The sequence below is a fragment of the Jatropha curcas genome, chromosome 6 (assembly GCF_041381405.1).
Source record: "Jatropha curcas cultivar XTBG-Jc1 chromosome 6, XTBG_Jcur_1.0, whole genome shotgun sequence".
NCBI classification, from domain to species: Eukaryota; Viridiplantae; Streptophyta; class Magnoliopsida; order Malpighiales; family Euphorbiaceae; genus Jatropha; species Jatropha curcas.
Genome location: NC_143156.1, coordinates 26,957,175 through 26,985,070, shown reverse-complemented (window position 1 = coordinate 26,985,070; position 27,896 = coordinate 26,957,175). Strand labels below are relative to the sequence as shown.

Below are 27,896 nucleotides of genomic sequence, written 5' to 3'. Positions count from 1 at the left end.
TTGAAAAACAGAGATAAAATAATTAATTTCAACAAAATAGCATGAATGAAATAGTATTACCCTGAAATAAAAAATCGATGGGAACAAAGTGAAAAGTTTTGGATAAGCAATTATCTACAACACCGTTTTTTTACTTCAGAGCAGGGCACCATTGGAAAGTTCTGCTCTTTCCCCTTCATGCAATGTACTTTGCATTACTGCAACTGTGCAAGTATCAAGCGGCAATTGTGTGAACGATAGCGCCGGTGGGCAGAGAGATGAGCCCGCCACCAGAATCAGAAACCGAGACGTTAGTGGAAGCTGCTTTAAGGGTACTTAACACGGCGGACCCATTTGAGAAGGCCAAGTTAGGTGACTTCATCGCTTCCCGATGGCTGCAAGGAACCATTTCTCAGACCTACCATCATTCTGTGGATCTTCCTGTACCTGATCGTCCCGCCAGGCTCACCAATGTATGCTTAAAGTCTTTTTTTCGTACATGTGCTTGCATTTGTTTTATCTTCATATTATGTTCGATGAAATGCCTGAAGAATCCAAAATTTTGATGCAGGTTAAGTTGCTGGCGCCAGGTTTAATGCCAAAGCTTGGAAAAGCTGGTAGCTTGCAGAGTAGGCAGGCCATTGTGCATAGTCTTGTCCATATTGAAAGTTGGGCTATTGACTTGTCTTGGGTACTTTTTTTTTCCTTGCTTTCTTTTTCTTTTTATTGCAATACTAAATTTGGAGTCAATTTTAGCTCATGATCTTAATTGTTCTCTTAAGTTGTTGCGTTTGATGCTTCCTGGGATGGTAACTAAATGAACACTTAAACTCCATTTGGCAATGTGAGATTATTTTGTCTATTCACCATTTTGCTTTTGCATTTTATTTTTGATTATCTTTACGCCCACACTCTTTTAAGATAAACGTATGCATGTCTCAACTCTTTTAAGTCATGTGCTTGTCCTTCGTGTTACGGCTATGATTTTGTGCAGTCCTTTTCGCATGCAAATAAACACTTTGGGCGTTGTATCATACCCAATATATGTGCAAAAGAGTTGAATCGGGATCTATTGTCTCATGTTGTGTCACCTTCAATTTGAACTAAAATATCGAATTCATGAATAATGTAATGAATCTTGGTGGTGCTTTTGCAGAACATACAAAGAAAAGGAACTTGAAATTCAGCATTTTTTGCAATTGTATAGCAAATTTTTAATTTCAGAAAATTCATAAAGGAGCTTTCTAATTTTTGCTATTCTATCAATGATCCAGGCCTAATTTAATTGAGATTGGATTAGTGATAGAATTGAAAAAAAAAAAAAAAGAAATATTTTTAATGAAATAACCAAATTAAAAGTTTGTGATATAATTTCAAAAAACGCACTATGGTTCAACCTTTTTTTTGGTCGATTGAGGCTTCGTTTTATCTGATGCTACATGTAGCTTTTAAAAAATGAGTATAATTATTTTCTTTTTGTGTTTTATTTGAATACTCAGCGGACTCATGACTTCATTGTAGGATATAATTGCTCGTTTTGGTAAGCAAGAATCAATGCCAAGAGAATTTTTTACAGACTTTGTGAAGGTTGCTCAAGATGAGGGCAGGCACTTCACTCTCCTTGGAAAACGGCTTGAGGAATTAGGTTCTTCTTATGGAGCATTACCAGCTCATGATGGCCTATGGGAGTCTTCTATTGCTACATCTGAGGACCTATTGGCACGTTTAGCAATAGAACATTGTGTTCATGAGGTGCGTGTTTATGCCTTCACTTCAACCCTGCAATATGGGAATTCATGTTTTTTATAAAGCCATGTGGCCAATGGCTGTGTTATAAAAAGGAATATATGTGGTTAAGGTTCAGTTAAGAAAATTATGTTTATCATTGGCATTATGATTTGCTGGTGTTCCTTATCTTGTGGATGTTTGCAATTCATTTATTTGGTGCACCTCTTTGTGCTTTGGAGAAAACATCTAGGCTTTTTATGGGCTACGTTTTGGCAGCTGTACTGCGAAGGAGTTCGTTGGCCTAAGTAGGCTTAGTGCTATAAATTGGATTACAAACTCATATAATTGCTCTCGGACAATACCAGTACTAAGTTTTTTGAATTGATCTAGTTGGAGAAGATAAAATAGATAATAGTTGGTTTAAACTTTCTGGGCCTGGCAACATCTAAATCTTACCTTAATCTATATTATTTGAATATTTCGTGTGTATATCCTTGTTTGATGAATGAGTAGATTAAATGCAGGCGAGGGGAATTGATGTGCTGCCTACTACTATTTCTCGGTTTCGCAATGGAGGTGACAAGGAAACAGCTGATTTACTGGAGAAAGTAATTTACCCTGAAGAGATTACTCATTGTGCTGCTGGAGTCAAGTGGTTTAAATATCTATGTTTGAGGTCTAAAAATCCAGCTATTGGTGACAGCTTAGCATCTCAAGGCAGCTCGGATAGACAAAGTGGAATCACAGTAGAGGAGAATGAAGAGATTATCAAGAAGTTTCATGCTATAGTGAGAACACACTTCAGAGGACCCTTAAAGCCGCCCTTTAACGAGGAAGCAAGGAAGGCTGCAGGATTTGGCCCTCAATGGTATGAACCACTAGCTGTCAAAGACATCAACCCACGGATTAAATGTGGATGGTAACCAATTCTTTTTTCTCATAGAAACTTATTATTAACTATTGAGAACATGAATCATACTGGCATTTGCGTAAGCATACTGAGATGGATTCAATTGCCAGTATTATAATTATGCAATTGTTTTCAAGAACCTGGCTAAACACTTATTGAGAACTTATCTTTCCCAATTAATTTTTTCACCTCGCTATTGGACAGAATCATTTTGTACTTTCATTCCAGCAAAGAACCCATATGCTCATAATCTGCAATTTGTTTCAAGCTGTTTCTTTTAGAGTACATTTGGTTTGTCATGGAAATGGAACGACAATAGAAACAAAAGTCTGGGTTCAACAAATTTTAATTAAATAACATTTTTTTTATTTGTATATGAGTTTTTTTTAAGTAGATATTATTTCAATATAATTATTTTAAATAACAAAATATACTCCCAGATACAACTATCCAAAACATTTTAAATTGCTTGTGAACCAAAAAAGAAATGGACGTCCTACTTCACTAACTATATTTCATTTCCAATTCTAGGATTTAATCAAACACAAGCTAAATTGAAACCAAGCCAGTGTTACTGTCTGATGATGTATCGCACCTGCTTTCTAAGTAATCCCCCAAAAGCAAAAAGGATTTTTGAGCCAGTGGCCTGGTAATGATTTGGTTTAAGTATTAAAGCAATCAGCAAACACATCACAGAACGAAGACATAACAGAAGTATACTCGCAGATCGTCAATGAAGAACAAGCAGTTTAATAATCAAACAGTGTATAATTTACTTTATTTTCTCATACATTATTCTTATTGAGATGAACATGAAATTGCAGCAAGATTTTCAGAGAAACAGTGAAATCTTGCAGGAATTAACACCTGAACCGTCAGTTCTAACTATTAACAGAAATAATTCATCAAATGGCAAAATTTTGTAAAATGGTATGGCACAACCAACTGTAATGGCAAAAGTTATCCCTTGAACAAATTGGCACAGTGCCATGAAAAATTCATAATTAGCTTCCGGATATCCTCAGGATGGCTAATACTGTAAAACCCAATTGTTAGTTCGTTTGCCTCTATAGAAGAAGTCTCCTGATATCACTGAAATTGGAACGCAAAGCTGAGAGAAAAGCACCTGCAAAGAGAATAAATAGCTTTAAACTCAAACAAGGGAACTCCAAATACAACCCTACCACGAATCTAATTATCTCGACTTCCCAAATGTAAGTTTAACTGGCAGACAAGCTCACTATGGTCAACAATTATCCATACTATACCTCTTTCTTTACACAATTGCATCACATTAACATATTCGGATGAAAAATATCCAATTAACTACTGCTAGGGGTATATCAGTTTACCCTGCATTCATGATGATATCCTGATAGAATGATATAATGTAGGTTACCGGTCAAATTAAGCAGGAGACTAGACTCAAGGAATCAAAACCTCAATATTCTCTAGTGATAAACATTCGCATTTTAAAGTCTACCTCCCAATTTTGAATATAAGTAAAATTTACAGCATTCTACAGACCTCCAACTTTGCCATCAAAAACTCGATGATCAGCAGATAAAGTCAAGTTCATTTTGTTGACCACTGCAGGCCTCTCAATCCCTGGTAGAAAGTAAATCCATGTTACCTCATTACTCATTCAAAAACATCTAAAATTACAGGGTAGAGTCTACAAGCATGAGATACTTACCATCACTTCCAAGCAGGGGTTCGACGACCTTGTTCCCTCTACCAACAGCCAGGATGCCAGCCTGAAATTTTGTATAGAAAATTTTTTAACATGGACAGAAAACAATGACAGTCAATTAAGAAAAAAGAAAAAAGAACAATCATAATAATGAAATATCATTATGGTTTTCTTACAGAGATAAAAACACTTGGTCAATGTTATTTTTGGCTTTACAAAAAAAAAAAAAAAAAAAAAGCTTCAATTCAGTGTCCTGTAATTTTATCATGAATTTTATTTTGGCAATATTATCGGCATCTTATTAAGGGTTTGCAGTTCCATCACAAATCCAGAGGCAAAAGTACACCTAAATTTGCTACTCCGATTTTTTGGTTGATTTATGCTATGGAGCCCAAAATTATGCTTTGGCATGAAATATTTTATTATATTAAGTTTTCCACAAGATGTACAACAAAGGGGAAAAGTCCAAACTTACCACATCAGCAAATTCAGGCTTGATTTTGCCTTAAAATTAGAACAGTGAGAGAATTGCAAAAATTTAAAAGGTGCATCATAAAATTGCAAAAATTGAAAGTTTATGAAAAAATTTCAAGAAGCGCTGAAGTTGAAATTTTCTTTTTGTAATTAAGCTTTACTTTTTCAGGGTCCAAGTGCAACAAGGTCTTGGCTTCTTGGAGAGAAGTTCAGATAGCACACCTTTTTCATGCCAAGTAAAGATAATTGAAGAAACCAAGTGTTATTGGTTTGTTTGAAGAATCCTAAGTTATGCATGCATGTAGTGAAAGAGAAAACAACCTGGGGGGGATTTATGATTGCAGCAAATTGGTCCACTGGATACATTCCCAGATTTGAAATACTGCATAATGATCAACAAGGAAGATAATTTTTTATGTTTTCTATTTTTGAAAATGGAAAGGAGGGAGTTAGGTAGTGGATACAAAGATAATATAGATATCGATACCTGAAAGTACCTCCTTGAAACTCATTCGGTGCAAGCTTCCCTGCTCGAGCTTTTTCAGCTAGTTGCTTAACCTAAAGGTCCATGTTAATAGTATTAATATGATACAAATCCTTACAATTTAAATTAAAATTTCTAACTTAATTTTGGAATAAATTAAAAAGCTTCTTGCTGGGAATAAGATGACGATTGGAAGAAAAATCAACTAGTTAAATCTTCAAAAAGTAGTAAATTGGTAAAAACTTAATATGGAGAGGGAAAACAATGTACAGACAACGAGTTCTTCGTCTGGGTTAAAAAATGACCTGAAATTCATTTTCTTGTGAGGAGAGGGTGATAAATATTCCTGATATTCCATATAAGTAATTTCCGATAAATACATATGACATGTGTAAGGAGTAACAATACAGAAGCTGACAGCTGTTCCCTTGATTTTTTTTTTTTTTAATTTTCATTTGTTTATTTTCTATTTATGTTTGAGAAGATGTTCCCTTGATATTAAGAGCCAACATGATAAAGAGCTCACTGCATTCCTTTATCTTTTCTAGTGATGGCTTCTGCACAATTACATAAAGAAATAAAACTGAAATATCAAATTTGCCCATGTACCTCCGAGGAGATTGAGGAAATGGACTTCTGGTCTGCATTCCTAACAATAGGAGTCATCAGGCCCTGTAAAGTAAGATATTATGAAGCCAGATATTTCCTACGCATGTAGATCAGTGGATTACTATCAAAAAAATACCTTCTCAGTGGCAACTGCTATTGATATGTCAACAGAATCACACAAAATTACTTCCTCTTTCTCAGTATTCCAGTATGCTGCAACGCATTGATGTAATCAATATTCAGTACCAGCAATGAATACAGATACAGTAAGTTTGTCAGAGTATTGGGAAGGAAGAACCAAAAATAATTCAATGAAATCCAAAATACAGATAGCTTCAATTGAAAAAGGCCCTGGAGACAAATTCTTACTCAAAGTTCAACTGTCATTTCTGCCAAGACCTTTATATACTTTAATTGCCATTATCATATGAGACATCTATATTATTTACCCAAGCATTTACTATCTATCCGATAATGAAGTGGGAGCAAAGAGCTGTTCAATTCCCTAGTTGATAATTGCATAGGCACCATATGAGATGCTCTAACAAGAATTCAGACTTTGGAGGGCTGCATTCCATTTATAACTCACAGACCGGTTCCACCAGAACAAAAGCGTGTCCCATCAAAGTCAACACCGAAGATTTTGTCATAGCATTAGCTGATTTCCAATTGACCAACTAAATTTAGCAATGTGTAAAACAAACATACATGGGTTGCTATGATTGATAATGCTCCTGTTTAGCTATCAATTCTCGGTTTATAAAATATCTGTGCATTGAGTATTCTATCTGGAATAATATCTAAAAAGAATTTATCATGTATCTTACCATTAGCATCTGGTATATTTCTCAAAGCGATTGCAACAGCTTTGATGACAATGTCATTCACTGACACTTTAATATCATGTTTCTCTGCAAATTGAGGAAGCACCGATGCATGATCAACCTGCCAAAAATTATTGGCATCCAGAGAAATGAAGTAACAAGCCAAATTTCAAACTTTTATACCTTTTAGCTCCTTTCTGAATGAAAGAAGAGGATCCAGTATAACATCTGATAGACAGTTGATAAATTAGAATATGGAATGTATAATGGTAAGAGATATAAATTACATTATGGAATCCTCACAACCTGTCATTAAATATAAATGTGGTGTGGTCTGTTTTGATTCCAATAATCTTTTAGCAATAACCTGCAAAATCATCATTAGTTGTTGAGCATAGAGTGCTTCATGCCAACCTAATTTTTTTAAGACAGATGTAGCAAAATTTTCTTCCATATAAAAATTACTGAAAGGACGGAAGGACCCAATCCAACAATGGGAAGAATGCATGCAATACCCACCCACCCAACCCAAAAAAGAAATAATAATAAAGAAATAGAAAAGAGGAAAACCTCTAAAACATCCACAAGCTTTGAAAAGGAGAGCAACTAGAAATAGGTGACAGCAAAATCCACTACAACTATACAACACAGAATCTCAATACAACTGCACTGAACTTCTATTCCAAACATCAGAAAGTACATCAATGCATATGTTAATACTCATGTTACAGCTAGCAACACCAAAACAAGACGTGATAACAAATGCAAAACAACAACCCAGATAAATTTGCTTATCTGAAAAAGTAACATTCTAATAGTCATAAAGGGAAAAAAGTAATAAGAAATTAAATGTATATATAAGTAATGTGCCAGCCCAACAGATAGATAATTGACCAAGGAACTCATATGATGCAGCAACAAAGAAAATTCATGTGCTAATATAAGCATGCTACAAATCATATGGAAAGTGCTACCAGATGACATGAGTAAGAATGGCTTACATACACTTCTTACATGTTTTTTAGACACAAAGCTATGCATGACAAAATCCATAAAAAGTTATTCTTTGTTTTTATGCAACATCTATATTGATAAACATATAAAAAATTACTTGTTTTACATGGATGCTTCATTTTATTCTAGGATTTGAGAGATTTATACAAAGCAATGGTACAAAGACAAAGTCTAAAGCTGTCTGAAACTCGTCAAAATTTTGACCTCGAGAAGATAAAAAACTTGTGTTTAACTTAAAACTTAAAAGTAACTATATTCCAGTTATTCAAATCTACCTTGCGAATTTGAGTATTTGGCAAATCTTCAAAAGAATCTGACTGTTGTGAGTGGGATTCTGGAAAAGTTGTGGTTGAAGATTGTGGGCCAGTCTTAGCAGATGGAGCAGCTTTATCCGTTGGTGAAGGTTTTCTTGATCCCTTTCCTGACTTAATTGCAGCCAGAACATCACTCTTTAGAAGAGTGCCACGATGACCTGTTGCCTTTAACAATGATGAATCCAATCCATACTGTGAAATCAGCAACTTGGCAGAGGGGCTGATCCTTTTAAAACTTGTTTTCTCTTCTCTACCTTCATCCTTTGAATCACCTTGGCTCAATTTTTCTTCCTTGACCTCCTTGCTAACACTAACATTGGTCTTTACAGTTTCAATATCATCTGGATTTTCAACCTGGTGAAACAACGTCATCAATGATCCTCACCACCTCAGACAAACTAGTCACTCAAAAAGCTCAACATGAATTACAGACAAGTGAAATTAAGATGTGTGCACAAATTGAACATGTATTTCACAACTGTAGCTCATGAAGAGTACCCACTACTTTAAGTAATAAGAAACCAATCACATCATTACTTCAGACACCTTAAAAAATTAATTCATCATATGAAACATACTGTGACTGCAATTGGTTCTCCAACAGCCACGTCCTTTGAACCTTCAGGTGCCAATATCTTTGCTAAATACCTGCATGGAATTTCCAATTAAGACTGCAATAAATCAATCATAACATTCAAAATCAATTTGAACTGATTTTATCATAAATATTATTAATAAGTAAAGAGGTTATTCTTTAAAAAGAAAGACACCAAGAGCAACAACCCATTTACAAAATGGGGATCAGTTACAACACAAAAAGTCACTAGATCTAAACCATCTAGCATATCCATTCCGGCAGCCTACTGAACTGAAAATCTAAGCATAAAGCCAACACATAGCCAACTATTGTCCCAGAGAAAATCTCCCTCTCAAAAATCTCTCTCCCTCTATATCTCTTCTCTCCAGAACATATTCCAAGGCTTTTTTGTTCTGCGCTATATGCATACAAATTCTCTGCACGTGATTTTCTATTGAAAGAGTGATGCCATTAAAAAAAGTCTATCACAAAAACATTTCAAACACATGCATAAACCATTCAGTTTTTATGAATTAGAGATTCAGCCATATTCTTTAACATATCATTTATTGACCATGATCTTTTCCTTTTCCCTAAAGGCTTTCCATGATGAGGATCCTCTACTGTTTTACTTTCCAGACACAAGCCTTCCAAACTGAGCTCCAGGTTTAGTCATCCCTATACTACCCAGATTTTTTAAAAGGATCCAATGATAAGTATCATGGTATTGTCATCAAATCAATACATCATGCTTTGCAACTACTTCATCTAACTGCACATTTACAACCATACAAGAAAACAAAATAAGAATCTTTGAATCCTAATCTTGACAGTTTCTCAGGAAGATATTTTTCCAACATATAATCCATAGATATGAACATATAATTACTCAATACTCTCTCAAAACTCCATATCCACACCATCATAAGACCTGGAAGTTCAGATTTTAGAAGAGCGTCTCTGTACCAAGATCATGCCATATTAAAAAAGACCCTTAAATGTCCACTTCCTACAAAACCCAACCATTGTGATCCAGTCAAGTTTGACAGAAGCCAATAACCTTTTTCTGAAGATAATTCCTTTCAACAATGGATCTCCAAAACCACTTAGAAAGAAGAGCTCTATAAAGCAGAGACAAAAAATTTTTCTGGAATGCACTTCTCCAGTGGGTTCCTAGTCATCTACCCCCCCCCCCCCCCCTTCTCTTTTTCTCACCATGTGAAATTTTACCGTCCTCAACAGAAACCTTTCTTGAACTTGAATCAATCTCTTTACCACCAAAGTAAAGAATAGAAAGATATCAGAAATATTGGAGGAAGTGTTTCCATAAGACAGACAAAAAAAAAAACACCAAACAGACAAGTTTCAGTAACAATTTTATTTTCACAGTAGGAAGAAAATGCCTTTTCCTTTGAATGTCTCCTTACAGAATATGGAGGTCCATTCAAGGAAGAGACCCCTTTACCGTGTGCTGCTTGCTAGGAGACATCCATCCATTCTTTTAACCAGAGGAATATCTCCCTTTAGCTAAACATTCGACCAAAGTACCAAATAAAAGAAAACACATTGAAATGAACATTTAAGTTGAGGATTTTATGAAAATCTGTGCCAAATAATTTTCCCTTGTCTTTCCCAACTTAATGCACATAAAATTCCAGGTCCATTGCTTTGGAAAACATTTCTTTATGAACTTCCTTTATGGTACGTGTATATGTCTGCTGTTTATTGAGTACCCACTAATCTGATAGTGTATAGGATAGTCAAACCATGAACATAAATATGCTTTAGAGCATTTCACTTCGTCAAATTAAATAGGCCTTAGACTTATATGTAACTTGATCCAATCACATTAACTCCCATTTGAGTTATCAGCAGATTGTACTCTTTTATAACAGTTACCTTCCAAGTTAATAGCAACAAATAATCTCCAACGTAATAGAATTATTACCCCTCTTCAAGGCTTTCAAATTCAAGGGTGGCCTTGTCTGTCTCTATCTCACATATGACATCACCCACTTCTATCTGTTGAGAAAAAGAGAAGTGCCAAGAGAACAAAGCATGATGATTTGATCAATTAGTAGATGACAGACAGAAAGGAATTTAGCGATGAACCTACAACTTCGCCAAACAAACCTTATCTCCTTCCTTTTTCCTCCACTTGGCAATATTGCCTTGGTTCTGAGCATGAACAGAGAAAAGCAATTAGATTTTGTGGGAAAAGAGAAAATCAGCAGAATGGAGCCACACACATTGCATGTCCTAGTCCATACTTTCTTACCATTGTTGGTGATAATGCAGGCATTCCAAGAACAGTATGAGGAGGAAGTTCAGAAGCATTAATCTTAATAGAGCCAGTTCCCTTGTCTTCAATTTTGGCATCCTGGTTAGACGATTTTTCCTCAACATCTGATCCACTGTAAATGGTTGCAGGGACATTTTGGATGTCATCTGCATCCTCAACCTTGTGAGACCATCAAAACAGTGTTAACAGCCTGTTAACTGAATAATTGATACTCTCAACAGAATTTGTGGGCAAGTATATATTAAAAATAATTTTAACGTAAAATAAGCATACAAATGCAAGGTCTTTTTCAAGTAATAAAAGAAAAGTTCAAACAAGTTTTTAGTCTACCATAATTTACCGTTATGGCAATGGGCTGTCCTACAGGCACATCCTTTGAACCTTCAGGCACCAAGATCTTTGCCAAAAACCTGAAGTGGTAGAATACATAAGTGAATAGAAAAGCAATTCCATGAAAGTTTCAAACTGGGGAGAAAAAGGTAGCTAATGTGGTGCTCTCTAGTCCAAAACAAGTGCAAGTAAGTATGTACCAAAATTTTGAAAAGGAGAATAATTGCAAGACCAAGAAAATTCTGAAGCAAATGAGCATTCAAAAAAGCAATGTGTCCACAAAGTGGAATGTCATTGTTAACAAGAGGCAAAAAAAAAAAAAAAATAAATAAATAAAAAAATAAAAAAAAATAAAAAAAGAGAGAAATCAGGTTACTACATGGAAAAAGGAGAGATAAAAAATTATAAAGAAAAAGGAAAGGGTAGAAAGAACAGAACGTACCCTTCTTCAAGACTTTCAAATTCAAGTGTAGCTTTATCTGTCTCTATCTCACACAGTACATCCCCCATTTCTATCTGTCAGATTGGTTCAACAATGCAGAATGAGCGAATAGGGATGCAATCAACATATTCTCCCTGATTCAGTCACCTTTAAATAAAACTCACCTTATCTCCTTCTTTCTTCCTCCATTTTGCTATGTTACCTTGAGTCTGCAAAACAGGGGAAAAAAAGGAACATAGCATTGCAGAAGAGAAAAAGTCCAAAGAAAAGATAAAGAACTGTTTGATATTACATTATCTTACCATTGTAGGAGACAAAGCTGGCATTCCAATGACCATATGGGATGGAGGCTCTGAAATAACAGCGATTAGTGATAAATATGCACATAAGAACCAATGACAAACAATACTATTCATAGAAAACAGCCCTTTAACCACAACAACAGCAACCATGCCTTAATCCCAAACTTGTTGTGGAAGGCTATATCAATCCTTTGTTTCAAATATCTGCTCTGATCAGGTTAATATCCATGCAAAAGAAAAAACAACTCCGGACAAAAAAAAAAATCTTACAGAGGAATTTGAAAAACATTTGATATACCAATATTCATGTAAAGCAAAGCAAACTAGTTGGGGTTTGCTACATGAATCTTTTGCCTCCATTTATTCTGTTCATAGCCATGTCCTCACTAATATCTAAAGACAGTAGATTCTTAGCTACGACTTCCCGCCAAGTAGTTCTAAGTCGAACTCTTCCCATTTGAGCATCCTCCATTACTAAATATCATATTTGCCTACTGGGGCATGTGGGGGTCTACATAATATCAAAAAGCATAAATGTCATAAATATATTGATGTGGCACATTCAGGGCAATCTGAGGGAGGGTGGTTAAGATGTTTAGACAATATCCATAATATGTCTGCAGATCACTAGAGCGGAGAAAGGGAGCAGATTCAGGCAGAAAAGAGAAAGGGAGAAGAGATATCTCAACTGATAGCACAAAATATGGCTCTAGATAGAGCAGTAGAGAAGAAGAATCCATGTAGTTGACACAGCTAGAGAGGGATTGAGGCCATGTTAATTCGAAATTATAAATATACTCATATAAGACCAGATTCACCAAAAGAATAGTAACAAAATACAACAAAGATCAAACCTTGAATAAGAAACGAGAAAATCTTACAAATGTATACTTATAATTGACAAGATTTCAACAAGAATTTTCCTTCTAAACAAAAGAAATTTTATCGAGGATGAAATGAAGAGAGCATCATGAGGACAATAAGAAACCTACTAAAGAAAACTGAACATACAACTTCAAGCAATATACCAAAAGAAAAGGTACAAAAATAAAGCCCCCAATTGAGTTGGATTACATGTGAACCCAGCAACCAACACCCTCCCCCCTTCCCTCTTTTCCCTTTTTTTCTTTTGCTCAAAAAAAAAAAAAGTTCCAAAAAGCAAAAAAACCCAAAACCCTACATAGAAGACGAAAACTAATTTTTGAAGATGCATGTATTGAGCTCCACCCAGGGACTCCATACTAGAGTTTAAGATAAGCTATATGCTCATAGCGGCTGATAACTTATGCACATCCAAAATTTCACTTCACGCAACATGAACTCCCATCACGCAACATGAACTCCCATCCCCATAGTGTTTATTCAATACTTGCTTCCAATTGAAAAATTGATTACCATTGCGACAAAAAAATTGTGCAGGGCACAAGATACAGGTGATTTAAGTCTTGTCTCAGGGCAATCCAAATTTTATTACCATTATAATTGCGACACCAAAATAGTAACATCCTTCCACTTATGTCCCAGCAAGGTGGACAAGTACTAATTGATATATCTTGAGAGCATACTTCAAAAAATTTCACCAGTTCAATAGACATAATTGTCTTTCATGCTACACCAAAATACAATCTATAGTTAACAACAATTATTAAAGATCCTACTGCTACTAATAGGACATGTGAGAGCTAATGCAATTGAGAACTTTACACCAGCCGTGATGACTTAAATAAGATCATATAATTACTGGCTTCAGTAATTCAAATGCAACAAATCCAGTAGGTAAAGAGATAATGAAGGTGCAACCAAGAAAGTTCCTTTAAGAACAGCCAAACAGCTGACACTATCCCAGAGATAGAAACATAAATATGGAGTGTTTGCTAATCACAGGAAGATGATATGTACCTGCAGATGAGAAATTTCGAAAACCAATTCGCCACTGCAAAATGAAAGAAAACATTAAAAACAGACATACCAATATTGGTAGAACTGAAAACTGAATACTGACCTTTTGCTTCAAAGAATTATCATCTACTCCAGCAATCATGGATAAGGTAGCAGGCCTGATGAACATTATCATAAGTGAATTTCCAGCATAAAGAAACAAACAAAGAAAGAATAAATAGGGATAGACTGGTTTGTATAGAGGAATAAGAAACCAAAGACAGTTAACTTAATGCATGCACCATAATCTAAATGGCATTGAATTTGTGAAGGGTGAAAAAACATGAACTAAGCAACCAAACCCAACATTGCTTGAAACTCAATCACCAGAAATTTTGTTGTCTCTAACTAGACTAAATTATAATACAGAAACAGTCTCAATAAATGTTATTTGTTATTGAATGGATGTGCCAGAGCTTTCCACTTTGTCTAGTATGACTTTGGACAATTTTCGTTTTGTGGTAATCAAAACAAGGGGTTCATATCATATCAAAGAAAAAGGCTGATTCCTTTTAAAGGAAACAACTATATTAGTAACAGTCCCAAAATTTATTTAGCAAAGTTTGATGTAAGAGCAATAGAACCATGTAAAGCAGCAGTAGCAGGTTTTTAGAATGATAATGGAACAGTTAATGGACACTAACCTTAAAAAAGAGCCATTGCTGTCCACACAAGAGTTTTTAGCATTAGAACAACTGCATCAAGTCGACAATAAGCAAGGATATTAGAACTATTATCATATAAGTGAAACTAGAATTCATAGTATATCATCCAGTATTATTCACAAAGGGTTAATGAGTTAGTAACATTTATAGCAGACAATAGAAGCATCAAAGTCAATATTCTCTAATCATTGGGACCCTACAAAGTCATCTTGGTAAGAACAAATCAACTGTGAAACAGCAAGAACTTTAAATGGAATTTTTGCTGCCTCATGCCTAGCTAACATATCATTTCTATTTGACAAATGAGATGCCATTAGAATAAGTATAGTGGAGCAAATTTGGAAAGTTGCGGAAAGCATCTGTTCCACATTTTACGAGGAAGCAAAAGGCAGGGATGCAAGTTCTGTCTGAGATGAAGTTTTCCATTTGAAACAATATTAATTCAAGAATCTGCTTAAGCAGTTCAATCTCCCATCCAGTTTCCATATAAAATTTGTTATCAGTAGAATTTGATCCAATTACTGGAAAGTTCTCCTCAATCATTCTTCCCCCAACATTTCACTTCCTAAGTTAAACACAAACACCATCCCATAATTAGGGAAAGGTTTTAACTTTTAGTAAACTAAATCAATTCCAAAATATAGACTCGTATACATAAACACTCAAACCACTTGTAATTCATTTTTCATCTTTCCAAATACAATTTTCACATAATATGTGATTTTGACCAAAATCCACTCAAAATCACCACTCCCCAAAAGCAAAACCAATCAAATGCACATTAATTGCATTGTCTAATACAAAAGGTTAATACTTTATTGCTTGTATTAATATGATCATAAGGAAAACTGCACACGTACTTAAATATTGAAGTATATGTGCCAGTGCATGTATAACTATATGAGAACGGAAAGTACCGAGCAAGTGATCCAGAAGAAGGGTAGGTGGAGAGAAACCGAGCTCTCAAGAGAGAAGGGGCGCGCGAGATCACCGGATGTCGAAGCCGGGAAAGCGTCATAGCTGTCCCCTTTTATTAAATTACTGCACAGAGGGAGACTGTCAGAATTGCACGAGAAGAATAATGGGTTCTGTGCGTGTTTGCGAGAAATTGCAGATCGCAGATGGCGAACTATGGGGTGGCTGGTTATTGCCTAGAATTGTAAACTAACTTCGTTTCCTCTTAGATGACTTTTTCGTTCTATTTTATTTTATGTGCAACTCGGAGACCGGTAAGTATGCACCTGACTGTACTTGATCTTAAAGAATTAAGTGACTCCCTTATACATTTGTTTTTTAATAAATGATTTTTATTATTATATTAATTAATACTTTTATTTATCTTTCATATTAAAATAAAAAATAATATGTGCACTTTAGTGATATATAAAATGAAACTTTGTATTAATTCCATTTGTGTAATGAGTGATGTTACTTGCTCATACCTCTTCAATTTTAAACAAATTGATGTTGCTGGCAAGCTGTTACATTGTAGTTATTTCTCACTTCGACCACCAGATTGATAGGTCTTTATTAGCCGTTTTAATGTATAGCAAATTGATTTCATTTATATTTCACTCTTAATAACATTTCAAGTGTTGGTGGTCCCTATTAGTAATCCAAATTTTTGGTATATTTTATTGAATTTGCATTATAAATATTGCTTAAAATATTTTATTGCAAAATGTTTTGTTTTTTTAAAACTTAACAATTCATTAATAATCAATATAAATTGATTATGTCATAATATTCTTATAAAAATAAAAAAATATATATAAATATGAAAAATTGAAATCTTTTATTTACAGAAAATATTAATATTTCAGATAAAAATTGATTCTTTTTCGAACAGCACTATAAAAAAGACCGAAAAAATCTTCCATAAACCAAAATTCTAAGCTTAGTTAGCTACTTTCTCGGTTCATTACACAAAATGGGTTCAGGCTCTTTTGTCTCTCGGAATGGAAATGCGACAGGTCACTTGAGACAGTTAAAGGTTGGCTCCCTCCCAAATAATTTTTTTTTCATTATTATTTCCGCAAGCTGTATATTTCCGGTCATGTGCTTCCACCTAATTAATTATATATTCCAGCGTTTACCTTCGTCAATTGCAGAAAATAGCAGCTATAGAGAAAACATCAGAAAATTCCTTCTCAGGAAACTACCATGAATTTGCCAAATTGAGATTTCTTGGCAACTTACTATAGAGAAAACCATTTTCAAGAAGATGCCATGCCCGAGTGAGAGAGAGAGCTGATAAATACCTGCTATTGTTTAGAAGAAAGAAGCCTACAACATAGTATCAGTAAAAATCTTTTTTAAAGAAGTAAATTTTCTCATGGCTTCTTCTTCTTCTAAACATCAGTGGAGATATGATGTGTTCCTTAGTTTCAGAGGTGAAGACACTCGAAATAACTTTACTAGCCATCTGTATAAAGAGTTGTGTCGAAAAGGAATCATTACCTTCAAGGATGATAGAGAGCTTCGAAAAGGAAAGTCCGTTCCTCAGCAGCTCCCTAAAGCAATACGTGACTCACGAATCTTGGTCGTTATTTTTTCTAAAAATTATGCTCATTCAACATGGTGTTTGAATGAACTTGTAAAAATTTTTGAATGCAATAAAACTGAAAGGCAGACTGTTTTGCCCATTTTCTATGATGTGAGTCCATCTGAAGTGAGAAAACAGGCTGGTAAATTTGGAGAACCCTTCACAGAGTATGAAAAACTTTTCAAAGACAACATTGAGAAGGTTCAACAATATAGAGTTGCATTAACAGAGATGGCCAATCTCTCTGGATGGCATCTAAATGGCAGGTCAGACAACTTCTGCTTCATTTTAATTATTAGATTCTTGTTTTGTTTTACTATTGTTATTAAGTTCTTGCTGCTTTTGATCAATCTGATTACATTTAATTAGCAGTTGTAAAACGCGACTTTTACTACAAAAAAGTTCTCAATGATATGAATGAAAATTATAATTATTCTTAAAGACAGAGAAAATACAAGAGAAAACTTTATTTTTTCTTACTGATCTTGAAAAAACTAATTCAAAATATGATTTCTTTGTAATTGGGTTTGTGTTGAACATATGAGACTCTGCCATTACAGGGATGAGTCGGAGTTTATTCAAGATATTGTTGAAGACATACTCAGCCAATTGAGAAGATCAAGTCATAGCATTGCCAAGGATTTTGTGGGAATGGAGTCTAGGTTGGAGAAAATAAATGATTATCTAGATTTAGGGAACTTGAGTAAAGTTAAAACTATAGGAATATGTGGGATGGGTGGAATAGGTAAAACAACTATTTCTAGTGTTGTTTACAAGGATATTTATTGTCAATTTGAAGGGAGTTGTTTTCTTGAAAATGTTAGAGAATCTTCTGAAAAATATGGTATAGTTTCTTTACAGAATCAACTTCTATCTGCAACATTGATGGATAAAGACATACAAATATATGATGCTTATAGAGGAACTGACGAAATAAGAAATAGGTTGTGTCGTAAAAAGATTTTAGCCATTCTTGATGATGTTGATCAGGTGGAGCAATTAGAGTTTTTGATTGGAAAAAAGGATGAACATCGGTTTGGTATTGGAAGTAGGATCATCATAACCACAAGAGATGAACATATCTTGAAAAAACATGGAGCAGATGAAATATACAGAGTTGAGGAGTTAAGTCAGGATGATGCCTTTAAACTCTTTTGCTCAAAGGCCTTCAAGAATAATCAACACAAGGAGGAATATGTGGAGCTTTGTAACGATTTTGTAAAATATGCCAATGGCCTCCCTTTAGCTCTTACTATTATAGGTTCCTCTTTGTGTGATAAATCTGCGAGGGAATGGAACAGCACATTAGACAGACTAAAAGAAATTCCAAATGAAAAAATTCTGAGCAAGCTTCAATTGAGTTATGATGTGCTTGATGAAGTATCAAGAAAAATATTCCTTGATATTGCATGTTTCTTCAAAGGAATGAAGAAAGAATATGTGATAAAAGTACTAGAAAGCTGTGGATTCTTCCCAGAAAGCGGAATAGGAGAACTCATCGATAAATCTCTCATAACTATACTAAGTGGATATTTGCGGATGCATGATTTGGTTCAAGAGATGGGAAGAGAAATTGTTCGTAAAGAATCTCGCGAAGACCCAAGCCTACGTAGTAGAATATGGCTTGACAAGGATCTCTATCACGTTCAAGTAAAGGACATGGTAAGTAATACTTATTGTTTTTTTTATAGTATTCGGTAATTAACAAGGTATCTAATTATATATTATTCTTTATATACCCTCAATTGACAGAAAACAGAACAAGTTAAGGCTATAGTCCTGCATTCTTGGAAACAAGAAGAGCAACACTTAAGTGCTAAAGTTTTCTCCAGAATGAAAGAGCTGAGATTGCTTATACTCCGAAGTGTACCCACCTCTCAGGAAGTTGAATATCTTTCCAATGAATTAAGTTATTTGGAATGGTATAAATGTCCATGTAGAACTTTTCCATCAAATTTTCAACCAGATAAACTTGTCCAGCTCCATATGCAGCACAGCAGTATTGAACAACTTTGGAAGAGATCAATGAAGGTGCGTGATTCGTGATTTAATTTTATACCACAATGTTACTTAGTAATTAAATAATCTATTCATTTTTTTGGTATATCTTGTTGTAGCCTATTAAGTTGCTGAAGGTCATTGATCTTAGTTACTCGGAAAGTTTAATTGAGACCCCGGACTTCCGAGGGATCCCAAATCTTGAGGAGTTGAATCTTGAAGGATGTAAGAATCTTCATGAAGTTCACCGATCTATTGGAGTTCTAAAAAGGCTTGTTTTCCTTAACCTGAAAAATTGCGGAAACCTTGTGTCTCTTCCAAGCAGCATGTGTAACTTAAAGTCCCTTAAGAGTCTTATCTTGCGTGGCTGTTCAAAACTTAAGAAACTTCCAAATATGTTTGGGGATATGAACTGTTTGGAGGTGTTGGATGCAGCTGGAATTGGTATGCAACAACTGGAATTAGCTAAGGAATGGAATTTCCATCTTCTGTCATGGTTGATGCCTTCGACTTGGAAGAATCGAGAGCCTATGGTTATGGCATTTCCTTCAGCTCTACCCTTCTTGAAAGAACTAGATCTTAGTTACTGCAATCTTCCTGAAGGAGCTATTCCTAATGACCTTAGTGGCTTCCCCTTGCTGGAACGTCTCAATCTAAGTGGAAACAATTTTATGACGTTACCTTCAAGCATCCATCATCTTTCCCAACTCCATTGTCTTGAATTATCTAATTGCAAGAAGCTTCAGTCATTACCAGATCTTCCATCGAATATCGCAGGTCTGTATGTGGAAAACTGCACTTCTTTGGAAAGTCTTCCAAATTTGTCTGACAAACCCAATGTGAAGCATTTTCGGATAGATTTCTCATACTGCTCCAAGTTAAATGATAAGCAAGGGACAATCAAGGTGGCGTTTGCATGGCTGAAAAGTTTCCTGCTTTCGTTTCTAAAAATCCGTCGGCTGCTCAGGATACAAGAAATCTGCACAAACATGGATCAGTTTGAAAAAATTTGCCGCAAGGTCTAGCTCTGAAATCATTGCTTTCTTTTTATGCCAGTTAATTTTTTATTCTGAAGCACTAACACATTACAGGTAATAAACTTGATGCAGAAAGGAATTTATACATACAGACCATATTCATTCCCTCGCTTCTCTATGTACTTACCTGGAAGTGAAATTGCCGACTGGTTCAACTATCAGAGTTTCAACAGTCCGTTGAAAATATACCTGTCTTCTTCTGAAAAATGGTGGAACATTGTAGGTTTTGTTGTTTGTGTTGTGATAACTGAAGATGATGAACCTACTTGTGAATTTGAAGTTTATAGTAAAAACAAGTTTGTTTTTGGCCCCACCTATCATCTCAAAGATTGGAGATCAGACCATCTTTACCTCTTCTTTATTCCCAATCACTTGATTGATCCTTATGAAGAACAAAGTCCCACCAAGGTGAAGCTAACTTTCAATGAAACAGAAATCAAAAAGTGTGGGATACGCATTGTACATGAGAAAGAAATAGAAGAATTACTCCAACTTGGTAAACCTTTAGAAAATTTGTATGCTTTTCAGAATTTTGAAGAAATATATAGTCCAAGCCATGAAGAAAATTTTGACAGTGGAGAGGAAGTAAGTACAGAGTTGGAATTCTGGTCAGAGGGAGAGGCAGATGATATGGAGTTGGGAATCTGCTGCTCAGAGAGAGAGGAAGATGATGTGGAGTGGGAAATCAGCAGCTCATAGAGAGACGAAGATGATATGGTGTGGGAAATTGGCTCGCCATTGCGAGAGTTAGATTAGTTTTTATCAGGAATTAATTGATTATCTATATTGTTTGCTGCTGAAAAGGTACATTAACTGTAATAAGACATAAATATTGCTTTAAGGCTGTCGCCTATAAAAGATTCCATCCGTATGAGAATTGTAGTTTAAGGCGGCCCTCACCGCTCTCGGCTCGTTGGCCCGGTAGCTTCGGGCCACTGACTTTTTATGATAAAAAAACAATTTATTTTCCTAAATTTGTAACAAAATGTTCATTAATTTGACTACGTTACCCCTTAGAAAAGTATAGAGATAGTTATCACATTAAATATAAACAAGGGTAAAATTGAAAAAACTTTATTAATTATTCCTAAATATTTTCAAAACAACTTTTATTTATGACGAAAATAATTATATTAACATAATTTGTATTTGTGGATAGAGAGAGTATAATAAGAATATATGAATGACATTATCAATCTTTAGATTTAAAATTGTATTTATTTCAATATAGACACATCAATAATAATTATCTTATCCCAAAATAATTTTATATCATAAGATTGATCCTCTTGATAACTGTCAACTCTTTCCTTTTAAATGATTCATGTTGAACCAACAACCATAAGAAAACAATTGATAAGATTCAAAGAATTATTAGAAATGCATTTGTCCATGCTAATCAAATACTACAATGTTGAACTAGAATTGAAAACATCTCCTGCAGGAAGCTTTTTGATAAATTTAAGAACAGCTTTGACAGTATTTAGAGCAGCAAGTGAACCAAATGTATAAATCGAATTATCTCCTAATTGACTTCCAGCTAAGTCCGACATTCCTCGAATCATGAGCACGGGAAAGCCATTAGACAAGCATGTCTGATGAACAGAAAATAGTATGGTTTATGGTCGAGTTATATATACATTTACCGTTAGACTATATTGTGTCGGAACAACTAAATACTCATATTAATTATAGAAAATGGAACTTACCATTACTACAGCAGAACTCTCCATATCTGCAGTTGACGCCTCAAATGTTTTGAAAAGGAAATCTGTATAAGCTGCATTGTCTAAAAAAATATTGGCTGTTGATCCTTTAAGCCCAACAACTAGCTTTGGCTTTTGTGTCAGGCACAAGCTTGAATTAACACATTTATCTAGTTCCATCCCCTGAGTTGAAAATTAAAAACATTACATACCCATTATTAAAAAGATCAAAAAATAAGAAACTGTATCGAAGATTAAGTAAAAAAATCTCAAACAACTTTTGATAATGAAATATGATATTGTATATGAAATTCCTAAAGTTGTCATTCTTAAAACTCAAAAAAGCAGAGAGTCTTGTGTACTGCGGATCCACTTTTTAACTACCAAAAAAGTAAACATCAAGGAATCAAAAATTTCATGCAGGGTTAACCTCTAAGCTTGCAGCAAGATGAAGCCAATGCTGGTTTACTTCAGCCCAGAACAGTGGCTCCGCCGCATTAGCCTCCTTCACAGAAAAAAATTGCTCATTGCTGTATCCAATTTTTCCCAGCATATTCAAGCCATCTCCTTGAGGGACATTGTAGCTTCCAATCTTTATCTCAGCAACATCACTTGAGCTTACAGTTCCATTTGGGTTCTGCAAAATCAAGAAATTCTGAACATGTAAAAGATGCATTCTTTTGGGTTCAAGAAAATAATAGTAATTTTCAGTCGCCGGCTTAGCCTAGTAGTAGTAAGTGCATATCTAACTTAGACAAAGACTCGAGTTTGAATCCTCATTTTTCAGTACTCTGAAGAAAGAAAGGGAATGATTTATACATACCAGCCAATCCCAAAGGCCAGTGTTAGCAAATTTCTTTGGAATGGAAATATCTCCAATGAACATAGAATTGCTTAAATTGCCAGATATGCCAAAATGAATAATGCCAGTCATGTCAAACAGATCCAACATTTGTTGTGTTGCTGCAGCAGCATTCACGTGATTGAACCAACAGCAAATTTTTTTTTCATATCAGAAAGATTCACCTCTCATAGTCATGGTAATATAAATATACATGTATATATTTGAAATTATCCAATAAAAAATATTAAAAAGAATGGAGTTCTCATTAACCAAAAAGAAAAAAAAAAAAAATTATTCCAAGAATTGCATCCTATTCCCAATCCGGAGCTAACCAAACATGTCGAACTAAATCAGAGCCTAATGAACAAAAAGAGTAAAAGAAAAGAAAAGGAGAACAAATAAGAAAGGTACAAGATTTACCAATCCAATCCCACATCTAACATCGATAACTTTCTTCTCATAGGTTGTTCCCACCCTGAATCTCCTTCCTGCAATTTCACAATATTACTTCCTCTTGCAAAATACACTATCAGTAGCTATAAATAGTATATTTTACTGAAATAGTTTACCGGAAAGATCCACAAAAGGGTACTTGGGATTAGGCATGAAAGCACCGGTTGCAAAGAAAGCATTCTCCTCAGGTGTATATACAGTGAAAAGACCAATATAAGGCCCTATCTTGTTAATTTCCTTGATTTTGATCCAAGAAACTCTTGTCTTTGATGAAACAGCAGCATACACTAATATAACTTGCAAGAAAATCAAAACCAGCAATAGCATTGTAAAGCATTGTGCAGTTTTCTTGCAGCCATGGCTGAGTTCCCTGTTGTCTTTTAGCTGGATTTGACAATCCTATATATAATATTGAATTACTGTAGAATTGTTATATAAATTCATATATTATTTTCTTTCTGAAGCTGTCTCTCATGGACGAATTCTTTCAGTAAAGAAGATCAGACATAAAAGATTTTGAATAGTATATTCCCATTATTAAAATTTGATTTTATATTATCATTTGTCACATGTTTGAATAGAATAACAGATTTCTTTCAAGTGTAAATAAAATAGGCACATGATTGTCATTTTTCAACTGGTGGTTAAAAACCTCGTATTACACTAGTTTGGAGACTGCAAGGCAAGACAAATGAATTAAAAACCTCATCTGAGTCTGACACAGAATTGTTTGGAGTTCACTCAAAAACATTTCACCTAACATCCACATTTATCACTTATCACGTGATTCTGATTCCTGAATTCTGCTATGTTCATTTTATAACTAAGTCCACACTAATGCCAAAGAAATAGTAGATCTAATATGCAAGATTTGAAATTAATTATATAGACCAAAACGATCACAAGGTTGGTAGAGAAAGTCTATATGAGAGTTTCTTGCAACTTTTTTAATTTCTGACAAATAGCTGGGTTACATCTTCCAAGTCCAACAGAGAAGACATGGCATTTTTTAATTAGGTTTAACCAGGCTTCAATAGAAGTTTAAACAGTATTGTTAGAATCGATACCAATCTTAGGGATGAATCAGAGAGCAACCTGAATCGAAAGTGGATTGTACGAATCGGCAGCGAATCGGAATGAACCGCAACAAATTAAGATTCATGTAAAATATTAAAAAAAAAAAAACTAAAATATGGGCCCAAATGCAAACATAGGAGGAGATTAAACTTCACATATATTAAAAAAAAAAAAATTTAAACGACGCAATGTCTGAAAGACAGAAACAACAATACCTGGTTGGCTTACCAGGGTTATTTTGAACTTAGGAACAATACAAATTATTAAGTTTTTTTAGTATATGATTGATATTAAAATTTTCTATGTGAAGTAATGAGAAAATTAATAATAATAAGGTAATATTATTGAGACAGATTTCATGGCAATGAGCTTTTCATTGATCATGTGTAATGTTAAATACAGAAAAGAAGTTCTGAACCCTAGCCCTCTACAAACTCTGCAAATCAGGAGAATACATTGTACATCAATTTCTTACAAAAGTAAATGGATAGTAAAACTCATCACAAACTCAGTTCTAAGCAAACTGGAAGAGAGCTTGAGGTAGTATTGCTGCACCTTGAAGAAGCCGACTGAAGCAGAATCCATAACTTCAATCTCTTTCACAAAATATATAATCTTTCAGGGATGTCAACTGTTTTAAGAATCCCCAAATTTCTCTACAGCATTGTAACATTAAAGAATTTTTTTGTGAAAACCACGAACAGATTTTCACCGGTTTTGAGAGTGGTTTTGAAGACTCTCAATCGCCTTTTTCCACTGCCATGCCCTTTGTTTTGTATCCTCAAATGCCAATACCTTCTTTGGCTGAGCAGTTACACAGCTATTGATCAGAAATATGAAACAGCAAAAGAAAAAATGAACAAAAATGGAAGAGGGAGGCAGAGGGAAGAATATAACAATCTGGAAACAATAAATTGTTGTTTTCAGTTAAATGATGCCATGCTGAGACCACAAATAAATGGTCCCTGACAATTACAAGAAAACAGAAAAATTATTTCTGGGAAATGATAGGAGAAATAAATGCATACCGTAAAGATCTTGAAATTTGATGGACTTCTAACCTGGACATTGAGGTCATTAGAATTGTCCAGATCCATTTGTTTTCGGTCCGATATCTTTTGGAAACCAAAAAACCGATCGGTTGAAATTGAAATTGGTTGGGCTAATCTTAATTCCAATCCATTGGTTTGAAAAAATGGTACTCCTATGCTCTATGGCTATTTACATGTTTTTAGTCATTACACTGGAATGTCTATCTTTTATTTGGTGATATAATTTGGGTTGTTGTTTTAATTTGTTTTTCAATTTTTATGAGCTGAAATGTGATTCATGTTTGTTTGTAACACAAAAAGGAGATAGTTGAATACTTGAAGCATGTTTGTTTATATTGATTTGATGGATGCATTTAATTGCTTAAAACCTATATTAGTCGTTGACGCTGGAGAATGCATTTTTAGGGTGATTGTTTTATTACAACGCACTGAGTATTTTAAATAATAATAAAATTTTTTTATTTTTATTTATGTTAAACATAATGTAATGATATGAGATATGAGTAATGACATAAGATAAGAAGTAACTTAAATAAATTACTTTTGATTTTATTATAGTTTAGGGAAATTAATTGATTCTTTAATGAAAATCAATATGATGGTCTCTAATTTCATGTGAAATTGAAAATTGGGTTATTGCAAAAATAACATAAAACGACACAAGCAGCTTCGTCAATAAGAAATTGACCATCGGATTCTCCTATGGGATATTATAATACGTTGCCATGTGAAAATGACAAATTAGCCCTCATCATTATTGTTTCAATTTTAATTTTAAACAGAAATCTAAATTGAATTCCAAGCCCAAATTAAATTAAAGCCCTAAACTAAATTAAAGTCCATACAGCCCAATTTCTTTTAGGCTTGTTTATTACGCTATGAGTATGAGAGAGGCACAAATAAAATAATAGTAAAAAAAACGAATTTATTTAATGTCAAAAAAGTAAACAAAACACAACAAAAGGTTACGAGTTATGAGGTTGCTGGCACACTGTTACAAAAGTGAGGGGAGATTTAATCTCCCTTAAATCCTAGAACTCAAAATTTCTGTGTCCTCTCTTGTGATCTCATCATTACAAACATTATAGTTATTTATCAATTCAACCATCGGATTGATGGTCTCTATTAGCAGTTTTAATGTATAGCAAATCGATTTCATTTATATGTCAATCTTAATAGCATTCCAAGTGTTGGTGGTCCCTATTAATAATCCAAATTTTTGGTATATTTTATTGAATTTGCATTATAAATATTGGTTAAAATATTTTATTGCAAAATGTTTTGTTTTTTTAAAACTTAACAATTCATTAATAATGAATATAAATGGATTATGTCATAATATTCTTATAAAAATAAAAAATATAAATATGAAAAATTAAAATCTTCTATTTTGGAAAATTTTCTAATCTTTGACAAAAAAATATTAATATTTCAGATAAAAATTGATGCATTTTCGAACAGCACTATAAAAAAGACCGAAAAAATCTTCCTTAAACCAAAATTCTAAGCTTAGTTAGCTACTTTCTCGGTTCCTTACACAAAATGGGTTAAGGCTCTTTTGTCTATTGGAATGGAAATGCGACAGGTCACTTGAGACAGTTAAAGGTTGGCTCCCTCCCAAATAATTTTTTTTTTCATCATTATTTCCGCAATCTGTTGTTGGGATTATAACCCGAGTGGAGTCCGCAGAAAAATGCTTCAATAATTATGTATTGGATATTGACGATCGAATCCACCAGAAATAATAACTACGGTAAAAATTAAATAATTACCATAAATGTCAGATGAAAAATAAGAACACTGAGATTTACGTGGTTCACCCTTCAACTGTTATGGGCTACGTCCACAGGACAAAAACTCTGAATAATTTTTCTACTAAAAATAGTAGGTACAAAAAAAAAAAATTACAAAAATAGTGGCACTCTAAGTGTTTCCCAAAAAACACCCCAAAAAATTACAATCCTCACTATTTTCTCTCTTTTTCAATTTTAGGAACCCCTTCCTAAAATTGCCTATACACTTTATGTATTTCTATTCGTTTTTGTTTTTATACATTGTTTAGGAAAATAGGAGAAGGGGACGCGTCATTAACGCGTCCACCGAATGGATGCGTTAATCACGCGTCCAAAAATTTCAACAATTTCCCTTTTTTTTCTTCTTCATTCAAAGTGTGTGGGTCCCACACGTTTTAACCTCTTTTTCTTTTTTTTTCTTTGACCAACAATTTGTTCAAACTTGTGTGTGGGTCCCACATGTTGGAGGGACCCCACAACAATTCTCCCCCTCCCGACTATATGGTGGGACTCTCCATTCCTGCTGCTTTGACCCACAGTTCGAACTTCTCCTTCGGAACTACTTTTGTCAATATATCTGCAGCATTTCTGTTTGTGTGAATTTTTCGCAACTGAAACTGCTTCTCTTCAATGGCAAGTCTAAGTCAATGATATCTTACGTCAATGTGTTTCGTTCGTGCATGATACATAGTATTTTTGCTTAAGTCTAACGCACTTTGACTATCACAATAAACTATATATTCTTCCTGTTGCACACCCAATTCTTGAAAGAATCGATTTAACCAAAGCATTTCCTTTCCTGCTTC

At 34.3% G+C, this 27,896-nt stretch overlaps 4 protein-coding genes and 1 long non-coding RNA gene across 6 annotated transcripts; 2 read left to right on the top strand and 3 right to left on the bottom strand.

Moving 5' to 3' along the window:
• The first annotated feature begins 66 nt into the window (after window positions 1–66).
• LOC105648400 (3-oxoacyl-acyl-carrier synthase-like protein (Protein of unknown function DUF455)) lies at window positions 67–5,098 on the top strand. 2 transcript variants are annotated; one of them, XM_020684195.3, is made up of 5 exons: window positions 67–452; window positions 551–670; window positions 1,501–1,731; window positions 2,232–2,626; window positions 3,149–3,296. In XM_020684195.3, exons 1-5 carry the CDS (start codon window positions 258–260, stop codon window positions 3,153–3,155), a joined length of 948 nt encoding a protein of 315 aa, XP_020539854.1. In that variant the 5' UTR covers window positions 67–257; the 3' UTR covers window positions 3,156–3,296. The 2 variants fall into 2 exon arrangements, with proteins under 2 accessions (XP_020539854.1, XP_012090167.2); XM_012234777.4 differs by lacking the exon at window positions 3,149–3,296 and adding an exon at window positions 4,954–5,098 and having other exon boundaries at window positions 234–452.
• On the bottom strand, window positions 3,366–15,811 carry LTA3 (Dihydrolipoamide acetyltransferase, long form protein). The gene is made up of 23 exons (XM_012234789.4): window positions 15,503–15,811; window positions 14,565–14,615; window positions 13,985–14,039; window positions 13,882–13,915; window positions 11,983–12,032; window positions 11,845–11,889; window positions 11,681–11,754; window positions 11,249–11,318; window positions 10,885–11,067; window positions 10,740–10,784; window positions 10,555–10,628; window positions 8,608–8,677; window positions 7,991–8,383; window positions 7,008–7,068; window positions 6,885–6,929; window positions 6,705–6,788; window positions 6,014–6,090; window positions 5,878–5,940; window positions 5,272–5,342; window positions 5,106–5,166; window positions 4,314–4,374; window positions 4,145–4,225; window positions 3,366–3,743 (listed from the first exon to the last, which is right to left on the bottom strand). Exons 1-23 carry the CDS (start codon window positions 15,601–15,603, stop codon window positions 3,685–3,687), a joined length of 1,908 nt encoding a protein of 635 aa, XP_012090179.1. The 5' UTR covers window positions 15,604–15,811; the 3' UTR covers window positions 3,366–3,684.
• A 689-nt stretch (window positions 15,812–16,500) lies between these two features.
• LOC149495840 (TMV resistance protein N-like) lies at window positions 16,501–21,112 on the top strand. The gene is made up of 5 exons (XM_089722674.1): window positions 16,501–17,396; window positions 17,691–18,792; window positions 18,883–19,161; window positions 19,248–20,147; window positions 20,238–21,112. The coding sequence occupies exons 1-5, from the start codon at window positions 16,921–16,923 to the stop codon at window positions 20,862–20,864; spliced, it is 3,384 nt and encodes a 1,127-aa protein (XP_089578800.1). The 5' UTR covers window positions 16,501–16,920; the 3' UTR covers window positions 20,865–21,112.
• Window positions 21,113–21,527: 415 nt separating this feature from the next.
• LOC149495839 (bark storage protein A-like) lies at window positions 21,528–23,499 on the bottom strand. The gene is made up of 6 exons (XM_089722678.1): window positions 23,285–23,499; window positions 23,136–23,203; window positions 22,695–22,850; window positions 22,302–22,508; window positions 21,875–22,054; window positions 21,528–21,760 (listed from the first exon to the last, which is right to left on the bottom strand). The coding sequence occupies exons 1-6, from the start codon at window positions 23,493–23,495 to the stop codon at window positions 21,572–21,574; spliced, it is 1,011 nt and encodes a 336-aa protein (XP_089578804.1). The 5' UTR covers window positions 23,496–23,499; the 3' UTR covers window positions 21,528–21,571.
• Window positions 23,500–24,566: 1,067 nt separating this feature from the next.
• On the bottom strand, window positions 24,567–25,447 carry LOC110011077 (uncharacterized). The gene is made up of 2 exons (XR_002286154.3): window positions 25,274–25,447; window positions 24,567–25,049 (listed from the first exon to the last, which is right to left on the bottom strand). It is a non-coding gene; the product is annotated as an uncharacterized LOC110011077 (long non-coding RNA).
• Between the last annotated feature and the right edge of the window lie 2,449 nt (window positions 25,448–27,896).